The sequence below is a fragment of the Rana temporaria genome, chromosome 2 (genome assembly GCF_905171775.1).
Source record: "Rana temporaria chromosome 2, aRanTem1.1, whole genome shotgun sequence".
Taxonomy (NCBI): domain Eukaryota; kingdom Metazoa; phylum Chordata; class Amphibia; order Anura; family Ranidae; genus Rana; species Rana temporaria.
Window position 1 is genome coordinate 505,194,286 of NC_053490.1, and position 17,518 is coordinate 505,211,803.

At 44.7% G+C, this 17,518-nt stretch overlaps 1 protein-coding gene across 3 annotated transcripts in view; it reads left to right on the plus strand.

Annotated features, from left to right (window-relative positions):
* ITSN1 (intersectin 1) overlaps positions 1-17,518 on the plus strand; it is a 266,243-nt gene that overhangs the window by 116,037 nt on the left and 132,688 nt on the right. For all 3 annotated transcript variants that reach the window (XM_040338914.1, XM_040338913.1, XM_040338912.1), the window contains 2 exons: positions 5,046-5,308; positions 17,283-17,432. In XM_040338914.1, coding sequence (XP_040194848.1) covers positions 5,046-5,308; positions 17,283-17,432 — 413 coding nt within the window. The remainder of the gene's footprint in view (positions 1-5,045; positions 5,309-17,282; positions 17,433-17,518) is intronic.

The window sequence follows — 17,518 nt, forward strand, 5'->3', positions numbered from 1 at the left end:
CCCAATGCTGTAAAGGGTTTTAGGGAATTTAGTGTACATTTGTAATTGTATTCAGAATGAAATCCTGCAAGGACTTCTTAAAGAACCATATGCAACTAAAATGACCTAAATCGGTTTTGTAATACAGTAGTAAATGTTTATTTTGTGAATTCTTCATTTACACAATTATTCAACCCCTTAAAGACTACCACTCTGAAGAACAGAGGTTCATTGAAGTGTATTCAATCAGGTATTGAAAACACCTGTGGATGTCAGGGAGCAGCAATAAAGCCTAATAAGCACCAATTAGGCAGCTTTAAAATGACTGATACTCAGCTTCTTCTAGACATTTACTGGTGTGGTTACAAACATGGTGAAGTCAAGAGAATGGTCCAGGAAGACAAGAGAAGAGGTGATTACTCTTCACAGGAAGGGCAATGGCTATAAGAAGATTGCAAAGATGTTAAACATACCAAAAGACACCATAGGAAGCATCATTCGCAAATTCAAGGCAAAGGGCACTGTTGAAACGCTACCTGGTCGTGGCAGAAAGAAGATGCTGACTTCGACTGCTGTGCGCTACCTGAAGCGTAGAGTGGAGAAAAGTCCCCTTGTGACTGCTGAGGAACTGAGAAAAGATTTGTCAGATGTGGGTACTGAAGTTTCTGCTCAGACAATACGGCGCACACTGCGTAATGAAGGCCTCCATGCCAGAACTCCCAGGCGCACCCCCTTGCTGTCTCCAAAGAATAAGAAGAGTCGACTGCAGTATGCCAAAAGTCATGTGGACAAACCACAGAAGTTTTGGGATTGTGTTCTGTGGACTGATGAAACAAAATTAGAACTGTTTGGGCCCATGAATCAACACTATGTTTGGAGGAGGAAGAACAAAGCCTATGATGAAAAGAACACCTTGCCCACTGTGAAGCATGGCGGGGGTTCAATCATGCTTTGGGGCTGTTTTGCTTCTGCAGGTACAGGGAAGCTTCAGCGTGTGCAAGGTACCATTAATTCTCTTCAGTACCAGGAGATATTGGATGAAAATGTGATGCAGTCCGTCACAAACCTGAGGCTTGGGAGACGTTGGACCTTTCAACAGGACAATGATCCCAAGCATACCTCCAAGTCCACTAGAGCATGGTTGCAGATTAAAGGCTGGAACACTTTGGAGTGGCCATCGCAGTCACCAGACTTAAATCCGATTGAGAACCTCTGGTGGGACTTAAAGAAAGCAGTTGCAGTGCGCAAGCCTAAGAATGTGACTGAACTGGAGGCTTTTGCCCATGACGAATGGGCAAAGATACCCGTAGATCGCTGCAAGACACTTGTGTCAAGCTAAGCTTCACGTTTAAAAGCTGTTATAACTGTAAAAGGATGTTGTACTAAGTACTAAGATTGAATGTCACTTGGGGGTTGAATAAAACTGATAATGATGTGAGCACAGAAAAGACATTTGTGGTTATTTCATTATAAATGTTATGTTATATTTGTCTGACCTACACGTGCCTCTTTGATTTAATTGTAAGCAGGATGACTGAATGATCAAAATCAATGTCAAACTGGCCAAAACAATCAATTTCAGTGGGGGTTGAATAATTTTAAATACAACTGTAGATGCCTCCTGCATGTATCCTCACCTGTCAAATGTCTCCCCTCTGTCTGTTATAAGAACTGAAAAACTGCAGATTCTGTGGGCGGGTCTGTTGTCTGGAGCTCGGTGGGTGGAGTCGTGATGTCACTAATTGACTTCTGCTATGATCACTAACATCCAGTCAAAATCCAGAAAAGTAACCACATGACTTCAGAAAAGGAGTAGGGGTTGAAATTGAAAAAAAAGGCCTGTCTCCAGGCTAGTGCATGAGATATGTAAATAACCTGTCACTCACAGCAAGGGGGCGGAACAGACTAAGGTTTTTCTCTGCAAGTCCGTTTTATTTCACTGAACAATAAAAGAGGATTGCTCAGAGCTGGATTACCTCTGCGTGGTAAGACTGGACACAGATGATAGGAAATCTTATACTGTACATTGTGACATAAAAAAAAAAAAAAGTTTACATCCACTTTAATGATGGAACTTTAGTTAATTTTAAAAGCAAGCTCAGAAATGCACATCATGCATTTATTAACTTGCATAAGAATAATTCTTCTTGAATTAAAATACAGTGCGTGTTTTATGGTACTGTATTATTATATCCTGTTTTTTTTTGTTTTTTTTAATACTTTAAAAGATTTGTTACCACCGAACACACTGTAGATCTGTGGTAGTCACAACAGCAAATGGTGTTAAATCAGAACACACTCTAAAATTGCAAGTTAAAAATAATGCGTGCATTCATGCACACTTGCAAACTATACATCTTTGACTTTTCCAGAACGTCTCCTTGCTGCTGTTCAGACACAGTGCAGGACCTGGGATTCTCTATGACCTATTTGCTTCAGCTCTGGAAGCCTCACGGAGGCCCCCCTTTTTTTTTGTATGTTGTTATTCTCTTGTTTTTGTGCATGTTGCATATTTGGTACTACGGAGGTGTAATCAGTCCCTCATAAGAAGCCCATTTTCCAGATAGTTGCCCCCTGTCATCACTTCCCAGTCAATTAGGAATTTTGCAAAAGGTAACAAAGATTTGCAAGAATGCTGAATGCACCGTTTACAACTTGCAATTTCGTTGTGTTTGCATTTAAAAAGATACATTAGTTCTGCTTTAAGGATATACAGCAGAGGTTTTGTGAAGGTTGGTGTTTCTATGGCACCCTCCTCCAACACCTAATTGACAGTACATAGGTGTTGTAATAGTTGTTTGATATCAGGGAAGGAGTTGTTGAAGAATCGCGACTCCAAGTAGTCATTCCCCATACCTAGTTTTTTTTTTTTATTATTATCTTTATTTAAGACAACATAACATGTCATATCAAACCTTTCCATATTGACAACATCTTAAGCCAAGATGGACATGTATGAAATGTAAGGTACAGATAATCAAATTAAGTGTTAAAGTGTGTGTTAAAGCGGTTGTAAACCCGCATGAAATTTTTATTTATTTTTTCTCCTGTAAGGGAAAAGTCATAATGAGCTAATATGCACCGCATATTAGCTCATTATGAAATACTTACCTCGGAACGAGGTGTGTAGCACTTACCTGGTCCACGCCGAGCGAGATTTCATCTTGCCTCGGCGTGTCTTCCGGGTATCGCCGCTCCAGCGCTGTGATTGGCTGGAGTGGCGATGACGTCACTCCCGCGCGTGCGCGCGGGTGATTTAAAACTCGGCAAGGTCCGGCGGCTGCCGGTCCTTTCGCCGTAGATCCCCCCTGCGCATGCGCCGCGGCGCATTGCAAGGGGAATATTCTTCTTGCCTACAGGGAAGCCTTGTTATAGGCTTACCTGTAGGTAAAAGTCAAAAAAGTGGCTTTAGAACCACTTTAAGCCACTCTAACCTGTATACACCATCAGCACTGCTTCCTTTTGTAGTGTCCCCCTACAATTCCGATCACATAACTGGCCAGTTTCCTCCTTTCCTCCTCTGAGAGATGCAGTGGGCGGGGCACACAGGGTTTTGGGGGTTGAAGCTAACATGCACCTTTGCGTTTCCTGGTCCTAGAAAAAAATAGAATTTTATAAGGGCTGGCAGGTTTACTTGAGCACTGCTCCACACTGGCATTCTTTGAATTTGCTTTAATTGGGCCAAATAGTCAATCAAGTTTGCCTTACCTCTGCAAGTGTGTTCCAGGCATTTACTGCACTTTAAAGAGGAACTGCAGTCAGCTCACATAATTTGTAATAAAAACATCTTTGCCATTCTGAAGCTTCCCTCCAACCACTTTGCATTTTATTTTTTATATATATAATATATATTGTGACAGGAAGTCGGGTAAATCTGTGGGTGTTGTCACAAACGGGACATACATTTCTGCCTTGCTTAGACAATACACTAATCATTATTAGGCGTCGGCTGCGAGAAATAGCCAGGAAAGGCTAAGGGCCGTTGGAAGACTCCAGTTGTTCAGAGTGAGGCAATTTAGGCCTCTATAAGAAGTCCAGAGGGTTACCACTAAGGGCTGCATCCTAAGGCTGTGTGAGTAGGAGAGCAGTGCTAGAAGGTCTTGTGTGGAGGTGAGGAGAGGATTGATTTTTCTGTGGGATAAAAATCAAAAGACTATTGTTTTGTGCTGTATGACCAGCACTGTCTACCCAGCAGTAGGCTGTGTTAGGTTCATAGGTAAGTTCCTGTGTGGAAGGTAGACGCCCAAAGTGGCTAGGAGTTATTTTATGTTTGATTTTGTTTATGCTGTTTGGATGCTTGCAATTGTTTTCCAGCAAGATGGAAAAATAAACCAGAAACTTTGTTTTCAACCGTCTTCGACTGCCAGTCTGTAGAAATTCAGTGTGTGGTGAACCCATCCAAGGGGTCACACACCCCGCTACCGAGCTTACCCCTCACTATATATATATATATATATATATATATATATATATATATATATATATATATATATATATATATATATATATATATATTATATTATATTATATATATATAAAAAAAATATATACTGTGATTCTGTACTTGCCAAATATGCTGCAGAAATCTCCCTCCACTGAATCTGGCTGCAACCATTTTTACTGTGGGCAGCTGGAACTGTTGCCTGTTTACTTCCTGGATTTACACAGACACACACCTCCAGCCCTGCAGCGGCTCACGAGAGTTAGAGAGAGCTGTGCATGATGTCATAAGCCTAGGCTAATGACCAGACAAACAGGAAGTGGGCTGTTAACGATATTTACTGGCAAATCATTTTTTTTTTTTTTTTTTTACTATCCAAAGTTAAAACAACTAGGGCAGAAGTTTTAATAGATGGAAAGTTGAAAAAAATTACTGAAGTTCTGATTTAACTGAATACTTCCTAAGGGTTAGGTTTTACCTTTCTCCCATCTAGTTTGGGTCATGCTTCTGTGTTATTGATTTCCCACTTGTACTGAAAATACCGCCCTCCTGAACCTTATTCATACCCTTTATTATATCTGATGGTTTTCAATAATTTTCCCTCTTCTCCTCCGTTCTCTGCCAGTAACCTTTGAAGATAAGAAGCGGGAGAACTTTGAACGCGGGAACCTAGAATTAGAGAAAAGGAGGCAGGCTTTGTTGGAGCTGCAGCGTAAAGAGCAGGAGCGTCTTGCTCAGCTGGAACGGGCTGAACAGGAAAGAAAAGAACGGGAACGGCAGGAACAGGAGCGAAAGCGCCAACAAGAGCTGGAGAAACAGCTGGAAAAGCAGCGAGAGTTGGAACGTCAACGAGAAGAGGAGCGGAGGAAAGAAATAGAGCGGAGAGAGGTAGCTCCTCCTTATGTGATGTTATTTTGCCTTCAGCAAGCTTGATAATCAAAATATTGTATTTGTGAATTTCAGTAGATCATTGCACCTTCCTCGTAAACATTGATACCGATAATTCTAAAAACCTAAGGGAACTCCTGGTCCCTTTCCACTCAAATATACACCAGTGTTGCAAATTTTCTACTCCTAAAGCGTTTGTTACCCATAAAATGTTTTTTCGATTTTGTTCCTTTCAAGTATGAATAACAGCACAGTGCTTGTGCTGTGTCGTTTGGCCCCTTCTATCACCTAAAATACCGGCTGATCCTGCCTGGTTCTACCCTCCTCCCTGTAAACTGACCACAATTTATATTGGCTATTGAGCCCTGACACCGTGGTCAGTTTACTACGTGCATCCGTCATCCGCTCTCTCTTCTGTCCCCCACCACCCACCCTTGTCTGTCAGCTGCGTCAGTGCCCTCCTCTCCCCTTCTGCAGAAATAACAGTGTTTTCTTTATCGTACATCACGGGACACAGAGCGGCATATTCATTACTATGTGGGTTATATGGAGTACCTTCAGGTGATGGACACTGGCAATCTCAAACAGGAAATGCCCCTCCCTATATAACCCCCTCCCATAGGAGGAGTACCTCAGTTTTTACGCCAGTGTCTTAGGTGTTGGTCATGGTTTAGCTTGCCTCCACATCCTTGGGATTAGATGGGCTAACCGGTTCTGTCCAAAGGCCTCAGCGCTAAAGTGGTCAGTAACCGGACCCCAAACCAAAGGGGTATAGCCCATAATGCTTTCTTTTTAGAGAGCTGGACCCTGGGCCCAGAACTTAGAAACCTTTGGGGGCCTAATGTTTCTGTTGCCAGAGTGCTATATGGGCCCAGGACAGTGGATCCTTCATAGGAACCCAGGGCCTGAAGGTCAATGCCCCACGGAGATGGGGGAAGATTGGGCCTCTTGCTTTGCAAAGTCCTGCGGCATGGAGCAGGTAAGTGAGGGGAAACTTGCGGAACTTGATTCTTAGCAGGTTTTTCTGGGGGGTTCACAGGGGACATGCCTAAAGTTATGCGCTGCATCTGGCAAAGTAAGTCACATATCTTAAAGATAGGATGGCTCTATCTGTATTCCCCATAAAAGGTGACCTCCCTGGTAGTATTGTAAACATTGAGAAAGAGGCCTGTGTGTGCAGTAAAGAGAGCTGTGCTTACCTGCAAAGCCTCCAGGCGATTGCTGCCACAGTTCTTCCTCCTAGCCTGGAGACAGGACAAACTGCCTCCTCGTGTGGTCTCCTTACCCCCACCCCCCCACCCCCCGCCGGCGGGCGCGCGCGCGTCCCCGTGATATGGGCGCAATTTCGCGCCGTTAGCTGAGGGGGGAAGGGCGGGCCAGCATGTTAAAGGAAGGGGCGGCCCTTCCATTTGTTCCCTGCTCAGTGTATGCTGGAACTGAGAGAGAAAGAGACCAGAGCGGCAGCACGGGGCGCCGAGGACACACAGTGGCCGAAACAGATATTACAGTCTTCAATAAGACTGTCCTGGAACCTAGAATTAGGCTGTTCTTTTCTATCTCAGCAGTTTTTTGGCAATACTACTAAGGGGGACAGAATGTTTTTTCTCTCTTGGGTTTGAAAAAAAAAGGGAAAAAAAGAAGAAAAAGAACCATTAAAGGGAGAGAAGGCATTTTTTATCCCCCAAACGGGTTTTTGGGCAATAACTATTTATAGTTCCAAACACCGATAAGTTAGCAGGCGTACCTCGGTATTGTACCATGGCATCTGGTTCAGAGGGTACAAGAGGTGGGGATTCCCCCAGAGAGTCTGAGGTCTCGGACAAAGTTATGCCGCTGCTTTCCCGAGAGGGAGCCTTGATGGGACCATCGGGATCTGGGGCTGGAGCTGGCACGGGTCAGTCCAACCCTAGGGTGGTCACGGACGAGGTACTGTCCACCTCCTTAAAAGAGATGGAAAAGATGATAGCCAAGGCTATGCGGGGCAGAAAACGGAATAGATCTCCGTCGCCCGAGCGTGGACCCTCAGAGGAGGAGGTCCTTTCCGCAGGGGAATTGGACGACCTCTTGGACAAGGACCAAGCAGGTTCGGGGATCGAGGATCCGGATACAGGGGAGTCTGGGGCAGCCTCCCAAGGGGAGAGCTGGTGGGTTCAAGCCTTAACGGACTTGGTCCATAGTGCATTCAACTTGCCAGTACCAGATCTCCAAGTATCGACTGTTTCAGCTTTGGGCTCACTAAAGGTGCCTCAAAACAACGCAGTTTTTCCGATCCATCCTCTACTAGAGGAAGTTATGTTCCAAGATTGGACCAAGCCAGATAGAATCTTTTTACCACCTAAAAGATTCTCTGCCTTATATCCTATGGAAGATACATTTTCCAAGAGATGGGCAACCCCGGCGGTGGACGCAGCCATCTCATGTGTTAACAAATCTTTAACATGCCCTGTAGAAAACATACAGGTGTTCAAGGATCCGGTTGATAAACGCTTGGAAGCACTACTTAAAAGCTCCTTCACTACTGCAGGGGCAGTAGTGCAGCCAGCTGTGGCTGCGATTGGGGTTGCACAAGCATTATCGGATCAAACTAAGCAGATGCTTAAACTTATTCCTGCCCAGCAGGCAGAAGAATTTTCTGATGTCCCTAGGGCCATACGCTTTACGGTAGATGCGATTAAGGATTCTATCCAGCAAGCGTCACGTTTATCGTTATCCCTTATCCATATGAGAAGACTCTTATGGTTAAAGAGCTGGGAGGCCGAGCCCCCATGCAAGAAGCTCCTGGTAGGGTTCCCCTTCCATGGAGGACGACTCTTCGGAGAAGACCTGGATAAATACATTCAGACCATTTCAAGCGGCAAAAGTACTCTTTTGCCAACCAAGAAAAAGTTTCAGGGGCCTGCGTTTAAACGACAGCACTCCCCTGGGCAGGGGCCCTCTAATGCCAAACAGTATCGACGGCCTCCTGCAAGATCAAACTTTAACTTCAACAACAAATCGCAGGGACAGGCCGCTAGAGGCAAGAAGCAGTGGTTTCGCAAACCAGCAAAACCAGCCCCCAAGCCGACCTTATGAAGGGGCGCCCCCACCCACGAGGGTGGGGGGAAGGCTGCGTCTCTTTTCAGAGGTTTGGGAAGCCAGCATTCCCGACAGATGGGTACGGTCTTCCGTGGCTACGGGCTACAAACTAGACTTCCTAAAGTTTCCTCCTCCTCATTTCCAGGAGTCAAGGGTTCCAAACGATCCGGAGAAGGGAGCCGCATTAATGACGGCATTGAATCATTTACTCTCCCAGGAAGTAATAGTAGAGGTACCAGTCCTAGAACAAGGGCTGGGTTTCTACTCCAACCTATTCATCATCCCAAAGTCCAACGGAGATGTCAGGCCAATTTTGGACCTAAAGATGGTAAATGCATACCTAAAGGTCCGCTCATTTCGGATGGAATCCGTGCGGTCAGCAGCTGCCACACTCCAGAAGGATGACTTCATGGCATCCATAGACATAAAGGATGCCTACCTTCATGTTCCAATTTATCAGCCACATCAAAGATTTCTATGCTTTATGGTGGCTTCGCGTCATTTCCAATTCGTGGCGCTTCCCTTTGGGTTGGCTACGGCCCCCCGGGTGTTCACGAAGGTCCTAGCTCCAATCCTAGCCAAGCTAAGGATCCAAGGGGTCACGATCCTAGCGTACCTGGACGACCTCCTAGTCATAGATCACTCGTCTCCTGGCTTGGAACGAGCAGTGGCCCTCACGGTCCAGTACCTCGAGAGGTTCGGCTGGGTCCTAAATCGAGAAAAGTCAGCATTCCAGCCCACAAGGCAGTTGGAATATCTCGGCATGAGGTTAGACACAGAACAACAAAGGGTGTTTCTACCTCTGATAAAGGTCAAAGCCATCAAGGAATTAATCCTACTGGTTCTAAGCAAGAAAGAACCGACTATTCGCCTATGTATGCGGTTACTAGGCAAGATGGTGGCCACATTCGAGGCGGTACCGTACGCCCAGAGCCACACTCACATCCTGCAGGCAGCCATCCTGTCAGCATGGAGCAGGAGGCCACAGGCCTTGGATATCCCTTTGCCGCTCTCATCAAGAGTCCGACAAAGTCTGTGTTGGTGGTTAGACCCTCAGAATCTAGTGAAGGGGAAGTCTTTAAGCCCAGTGGCTTGGAAGATAGTAACCACAGACGCCAGCCTGACGGGCTGGGGAGCAATTTTGGATGGTTGCACTCGCCAGGGTACTTGGGCAAAGCCAGAGAGGCAGTTGCCCATCAACATCTTGGAGCTCAGAGCTGCTCGACTAGCCCTCAGGGCTTGGACGTCCAAATTGCAGGGGTTCCCGGTGAGAATTCAATCAGACAATGCCACGGCCGTGGCATACATAAATCACCAAGGGGGAACCAAGAGTCAAGCCACTCAGAGAGAGGTGAGCTTGATTCTCCTGTGGGCAGAGGCTCATGTGCCCTGCATATCGGCAATATTTATTCCAGGAGTGGACAACCTTCAGGCGGACTTCTTAAGTCGCCAGACTCTGTTGCTGGGGGAATGGTCTCTACATCCACAGATCTTTCAAACACTCTGCCAAAGATGGGGAGTGCCGGACGTGGATGTCATGGCATCGAGACTCAACAAGAAGCTAGACAGGTTCATATCCCGCTCAAGGGATCCGATGGCCTGCGGAACCGATGCGCTGGTTTGCCCTTGGCATCAGTTCAAACTTCTTTATGTATTTCCCCCGCTCCAGTTACTACCCCGCCTGCTGCGCAGGATCAGGGTGGAGCACATACCAGTCATCCTGGTAGCTCCAGCATGGCCCAGAAGGGCATGGTATTCACTAATCCTGAAGATGGTAGTGGGAGACCCTTGGACTCTTCCTCTACGGCCAGACCTGCTATCGCAAGGTCCGATCCTCCACCCTGCCTTACGGCATCTAAATTTGACGGCCTGGAGGCTGAATCCCTGATTCTCAGGGGTAGAGGTCTGTCTCAGAAAGTAATCTCTACCCTAATCAGAGCCAGGAAACCGGTCTCTAGGGTGATTTATTACAGGGTCTGGAAGGCCTATGTAGGCTGGTGTGAGTTCAAGCGATGGCTTTCTCGCAAGTTTACCATCGATAGAGTATTAAGTTTTCTCCAGCTAGGAGTGGATAAAGGACTGGCATTAAGCACAATCAAAGGACAGATTTCAGCTCTGTCAGTGAGGTTTCAGCGGCCGCTGGCCACCCACTCGCTAGTTAAGACCTTCCTTCAAGGGGTCTTACGTATTAATCCTCCAGTTAAATCCCCGCTTTGTCCGTGGGATTTAAATCTTGTTCTGTCAAGTTTACAGAAACAACCTTTTGAGCCGTTGGCTGAAATTCCTTTGGTTTTACTGACAAGGAAGTTAGTATTTTTGGTCGCCATAGTTTCCGCCAGAAGAGTATCGGAACTGGCAGCCTTATCCTGTAAGGAACCATATCTTATTTTTCATAAGGACAAGGTCGTTCTCCGCCCTCATCCTTCCTTCCTACCGAAGGTTATATCCAGTTTTCATCTAAACCAGGATTTGGTATTACCATCCTTCTTTCCTAAACCTACTTCCAGAAAGGAAGGGTTGCTGCATACCTTGGATATTGTCAGGGCCATGAAGGCCTATCTTAAAGCTACAGAGAAGATCCGGAAAACAGATGTGTTGTTCATTTTACCGGATGGGCCCAAGAAGGGGCAGGCAGCTGCAAAATCCACCATCTCGAGGTGGATTAAACAGTTAATCACTCAGGCCTACGGCTTGAAGGGGTTGCCTCCTCCGTTATCATTAAAGGCTCATTCTACTAGGGCCATGGGCGCCTCCTGGGCAGCACACCACCAGATCTCTATGGCTCAAGTTTGCAAGGCGGCAACCTGGTCTTCTGTCCACACGTTTACAAAATTCTACCAGTTGGACGTAAGAAGGAATACTGATACAGCCTTTGGGCAGGCAGTGCTGCAGGCTGCAGTTTGAGACCCTCGGATTCCGGGGGCTCCCTTTTGAGTTAAATTTAAAATTTAAAATTATTTTTTCTCAACTAAGTTGGATTTATTATGATTTGAGTATATCTCTAAATTAAATCCTTTTGTCTTTGGAAGATGTTCTCCCTCCCCTCATTGTAAGCATTGCTTTGGGACATCCCACATAGTAATGAATATGCCGCTCTGTGTCCCGTGATGTACGATAAAGAAAAAGGGATTTTTAATACAGCTTACCTGTGAAATCCTTTTCTTGGAGTACATCACGGGACACAGAGCTCCCACCCCTCTTATGGGGACCATTTTGGGAGGCATACTGCTTGCTACAAAACTGAGGTACTCCTCCTATGGGAGGGGGTTATATAGGGAGGGGCATTTCCTGTTTGAGATTGCCAGTGTCCATCACCTGAAGGTACTCCATATAACCCACATAGTAATGAATATGCCGCTCTGTGTCCCGTGATGTACTCCAAGAAAAAGATTTTACAGGTAAGCTGTATTAAAAATCTCTTTATTTCCAAGCACTCACCTGTGTATGTGTTTTTATTTTAAAAAAAAATGCAGTTCGCCATCTTGTATCCTAGCCCCTGACATATGGGAGAATTGGAGCAACCCCAGGTATTCTTGTCCAATATCCTATCACAAAGGATGATGGTACCCGCCCCTACCCGTAGACCTAATTGAGGCAATCCCTCCCTATTTTAGCTCTCGTGACCGCCTGCCCCACTCCTCCTCCTCCCTTCCCAACTGATGTGAGCAGGGGATTCTCATCCCCGCCTGCTGTAGCTGTCAGATCAGGAGAGGAAGCAGCAGGCAGTCAGATGAGCGTCGCTGGGATATAAGATATAGAACAGCATTTATTTATATTTTATAAAACACATACATAGGGCACTTGGCATTAAAAAAGACTGGCAAGTGCCTGAAAATTACCAAGTGGGTTTACAACTACTTTAACCACTTAAAGTGGAGTTCCACCCATTTTTTTATGTTTGTCTGTGCTGCATGCTCTAATCTCATAGTGTTCAGAATGGACAATTTGTATTTAATTTGTTGCTTGTAAATACCTTTATTTTGTAGTCCTTCATTACTTCCTCCTCCTTATTTGCCTAGGCTATTTGCAAGGGTTTCTGGGATAGGCATCATGTTTCCCAGTAGTCCTTGCAAACCTGACTGAAACCTATTACATTGCTTGTGCACTGAGCATGTGCGAGATGTCCAAAGCTGAAATCCAGGAAGTCATACAGTCTGGCTTCATGATGCCCACACTTAAGATGGCCACGGTCTATTTCTAGATTATAAACTATTTAAATGCTGTAACAACCTAACAAAACAGACCTTAGTTTACAGACTAACTTTACTAGAATACATTAAGCTTGTGTATTACAGGGGTATTTATATTTAAAAAGTGAAATTGTGGGTGGAACTCCCCTTTAAGACCATTATGCAGGTTAAGGACCTTGCCCCTTTTTGCTATTCGGCACTGCTTCGCTTTAACTGACAATTGTGCGGTCGTGCGACGTGGCTCCCAAACAAAATTGGCGTCCTTTTTTTCCCCACAAATAGAGCTTTCTTTTGGTGGTATTTGATCACCTCTGCGGTTTTTATTTTTTGTGCTATAAACAAAAATAGAGCGACAATTTTGAAAAAAAATGCAATATTTTTTACTTTTTGCTATAATATCCCCCAAAAATATATAAAAAAAAATGTTTTTCCTCAGTTTAGGCCGATACGTATTCTACCTATTTTTGGAGAAAAAAATTGCAATAAGCGTTTGTCGATTGGTTTGCGCAAAATTTATAGCGTTTACAAAATAGGGGATAGTTTTATTGCATTTTTATTATGGATGGCGGCGCTTGGAGCTGCCAGGATCGAGGATCGGCCTCGGCAGGGGCCGACATCGCAGGCGGCTAGGACAGGTAAGTGTCCTTATTAAAAGTTAGTAGCTGCTGACTTTTTTAATTTTTTCTTTTTTGTAATGGAACCTCCGATTTAAGTGGTTAAGATAAAAAAAAAATTTTTTGTTATTCCTACATTTAATTGCTAGTCCATAAACTTTATTTTTTTACACGTCACAAAAATGGTTTTTATAATGGTGTAGTTTTGGCTAGAAATTTTGTAGGTGCCTTCAAACATGTTGGAAAGGCGTTGTGATGGAATTTGTGTAGTAAGGACCTCATTAAGTTATGAGAAAAAAGAGTAGGCAGAGCCTTGATGATCTGGAATCCTGCACTGTCTTGGCGTTGTTCCCGACAGTATATGGGTATGAAACTGACCCGGAGCACAGATCTAATGTGAGTAGGCAGCTTGTCTGGTACAGCTAATTACTATCAGGCGACAGCCAGTAGGATCCAAATGCTTCAGGAAATTAAGCAATGTTTTGACTTTTTAGTTAAAACAGAAATATAGGTTGTTTATGTTTTTTCTTTTGGCTAGTTATACTTACCTAGGTGGATGCAGCATCATACTGATGCTGAATCTGTCCCCCAGCATCGCTGCACTGAGAACCGAGCCACTGAACACCGCCGATGGCTCGGTTCTCACTCCTCCCCGAGTAGAGCGATGCTGACTGTCAGTCAGCATCCCTTCTGCTCTACTTCTCAGCGCTCATTGGAGCGCTGAGCTGTGGAGGGGTGGGAAGCGGCCGTCTCAGCGGCTCACTGAGACTGCTATCAATCAGGGCAGCTGGCGGATCCCGACCTGGAAGTCGTGATGATGCGCTGCACCGAATGATTCCAGTGACGAGAACGGACTTTAGACCGGTCTACGCTGAAAACGTGACCCAGAGGAGAATCCCAGCCTAAAAGCCCAGGCTGGACTGAGCCCCATTCACACCTGAGCATAGCGTTTTCAGGCAGAAAGTCGCTCAATTTTGCCGCGATTTTGTACAGGTCAAAAGGTCAAATATGTAAAAAACAGAAAAACAACCAAATCTGCCATAAAAAATAAAAGTCCCAGAACTTGTTTGAGCTTCAGGCGTTTTGGAGTGGAGATGTGAATCTCCATAGAGAATAATTGATTTTTTCCCCTCCAGCGTTTTGTAGCTTCAGGCTTTAAGCTACAAAACGCTCAGGTGTGAATGGGGTCTTAAAGGTGACAAGGCCAAATCTTACTCGCTGAGCAATTTGTGCTCATTATACCAATTAATTCAGTACAAGTCTCTGATCCAACAGTGCATTGTTTGAACTTCACATGAAGTGTGTGGTCAAAGTATTTTGTTAGAAATTGTGTTTAACCCTGTGGTTGTGTGGTGTGATGGAGTCAACATGTTTTGGGACGGGGTCCACTGTGCAGACCAAGTTTCCAGTGTGTGATCCCCCGAAGTAAAGTGCTGCCACCAGGCAACATTGTGTGTGGGCGCGTCTTTCTTGTGTAGTTGGTCTTCAATTCGAAATATCTTCTACGGTTCAGACCACCTGTATAACTTTTATATGTACTGAACATGACAGTTAGATGGCTGGTTAAATACAACCAGTGAATTATCTGATCACAAACCCTGTGTAACATATAAATGTTTTAATTTAAGATGTGAGTTGGCACCCATAGCCTTTAGTGGGCCGGATTCAGATAGGTTAGCGCAGGGATCGACAAATCCCGGGCGCCATGGCGACTAGAAATGGTGTCCTGGCGACTTGGCTTGGAAGGTGAGCTGGTGCCATTTGGTGGTGAGCCGTTGGTATTACAAGTTATTACCACCAGATGTGAGCTGGCGCCATCTGGTGGTGGCCGTTGGTATTACAAGTTAAGCATTACAAGTTAAACAGCAATTCTAATATAATTTTTCACTATTTTCACTGCCATCTTCTTCCCTCTAATTAGAACCCCCAAACATTATATATATTTTTTATCCTAACACCCTAGAGAATAAAATGGCTATCGTTGCAATACTTTCTGTCACGCCGTATTTGCGCAGCGGTCTTACAAGCGCACTTTTTTGGGAAATAATTACACTTTTTTTAATAAAAAAAAAAAAAGACAACAGTAAAGTTATCCCCATTTTTTTTAATATTATGAAAGATAATGTTACGCCGAGTAAATTCATACGCAACATGTCACGCTTCAAAATTGCGTCCGCTCGTGGAATGCCGACAAACTTTTACCCTTTAAAATCTCTATAGGCGACGTTTAAAAAAATCTACAGGTTGCATATTTTGAGTTACAGAGGAGGTCTAGGGCTAGAATTATTGCTCTCGCTCTACCAATCGCGGCGATACCTCACATGTGTGGTTTGAACACTGTTTACATATGTGGGCGCTGCTCGCGTATGTGTTCGCTTCTGAGCGCGAGCTCGTCGGGACGGGCGCTTTTTCTGGCTCCGAACTTTTTTAGCTGGCTCCTAGATTCCAAGCAAATTTGTCAACCCCTGGGTTAGCGGATCTTTAGATCCGCGTTACCTATCTGATTTACGAGCCGCCGCCGCAAGTTTTTGAGGCGAGTGCTCTATTCAGGAAGCACTTACCTCAAAACTTGCAGCGGCGTATCGTAAATCCCCCGGCGGAATTTAAATTTCGCGGCTAGGGGGAGTGTACTATTTAAATCAGTCGCGTCCCCGCTCCGATCCAACAGTGCATGCGCCGTCCGGAAATTTTCCAAGCATGCATTGCTCCAAATGACTTCGCAAGGACGTCATTGGTTTCGACGTTAACGTAAATTACGTCCGGCCGTATTCGCGAATGACTTACGCAAACGACGTAAAAAATTCAAAACCCGGAGTGGGAACGACGGCCATACTTAACATAGGATATGCCGCACTTACCCCTGCTATAGCAGGGGTAACTTTCCGCTGGAAAAAGCCGAACGCAAACGACGTAAAAAAAAAAGTGGCGGTCGTTTGTTTCTGAATCGGCGTAAATGCTCATTGGCATATTCGACGCGTAAAAGACACGGAAGCGCCACCTAGCGGCCGGCCTGGAATTGCAGCCTAAGATCCGACGGTGTAAGTCACTTACACCTGTCGGATCTTAGGCATATCTATGCGTAACTGATTCTATGAATCAGTCGCATTGATACGACCGGCCGGCCTTAGAGATACGACGGCGTATCAGGAGATACGCCGTCGTATCTCCTATCTGAATCTGGCCCAGTGTCTTTTAAAGCCTTTTAAAAAGCTTCCATTTTTGACAGCTTACATTCCCAGTGTTGTTCACGGCTGGCTGCTGCAGTGTTTTCTACCTGTACAGTGAGCAACACATTCTGCTCTATTTTTGTTCCTTTTAGCACACATCATTGGTTTCGTTCCTGTACTCATTAAATTATAGCTTGGCATAAATTCTATTCTTAATTTATTATTATAAAAAAAAAATTCTCATAAAATTAGAATATCAAAGTTTTTATTTCAGTATTTCTATTAAAAAAGTGAAACTCAGATATTTTATATAGCTTAATTATATATGAGATATTTCAAGCATTTCTTTCTTTTAATTTTGATTATGGCTTACAGCTAGTGAAAGTCCAAAATTCAGTATCTGGATTAGAATATTAAATAAGACCAATTCAAAAGGATTTTTAATACAGAAATGTTGGCTTGGTGAAAAGTATTTCCATGTACAGTATAGTATGCACTCAATACTTGGTCTGGGGTTCCATTTGCATGCATTACTGCGGCATGGCACGGAGGCGCTCAGCCTGTGGCACTGCTGAGGTGTTATAGAAGCCCAGGTTGCTTTGATAGTGGCTTTCAGCTCTTCTGCATTGTTGGGTCTGGTGTCTCTCATCTTCCTCTTGACAATACCCTACAGATTCTCTATGGGGTTTAGAATAGGCGAATTTGCTAGCCAATCAAGCACAGTGATACCATGATCATTAAACCAGTTATTGGTACTTTTGGCAGTGTGGGCAGGTGCCAAGTCCTGCTGGAAAATGAAATCAGCATCTTGATAAAGCTGGTCAGCGGAAGGAACCATGAAGTGCTCTAGAATTTCCTGGTAGAGGGCTGAGCTGACTTTGGACTTGATAAAACACAAGAATTAGAATTTCCCTGTAACTTTAAACAGGCTGCAAAGCGAGAACTTGAACGTCAGAGACAGCTGGAGTGGGAAAGGAATCGGCGTCAGGAACTCCTTAACCAGAGGAACAGGGAACAGGAAGACATTGTTGTACTGAAGGCCAAAAAGAAGACTCTGGAGTTTGAGCTGGAAGCTTTGGTAAGTTCTTGGCTGACTTGTAATCTCAAGAAGAGTGAGATCAAAGGAGCTGAATAGGTCATTGTGTTTGTTTTTTTGCCCATCCA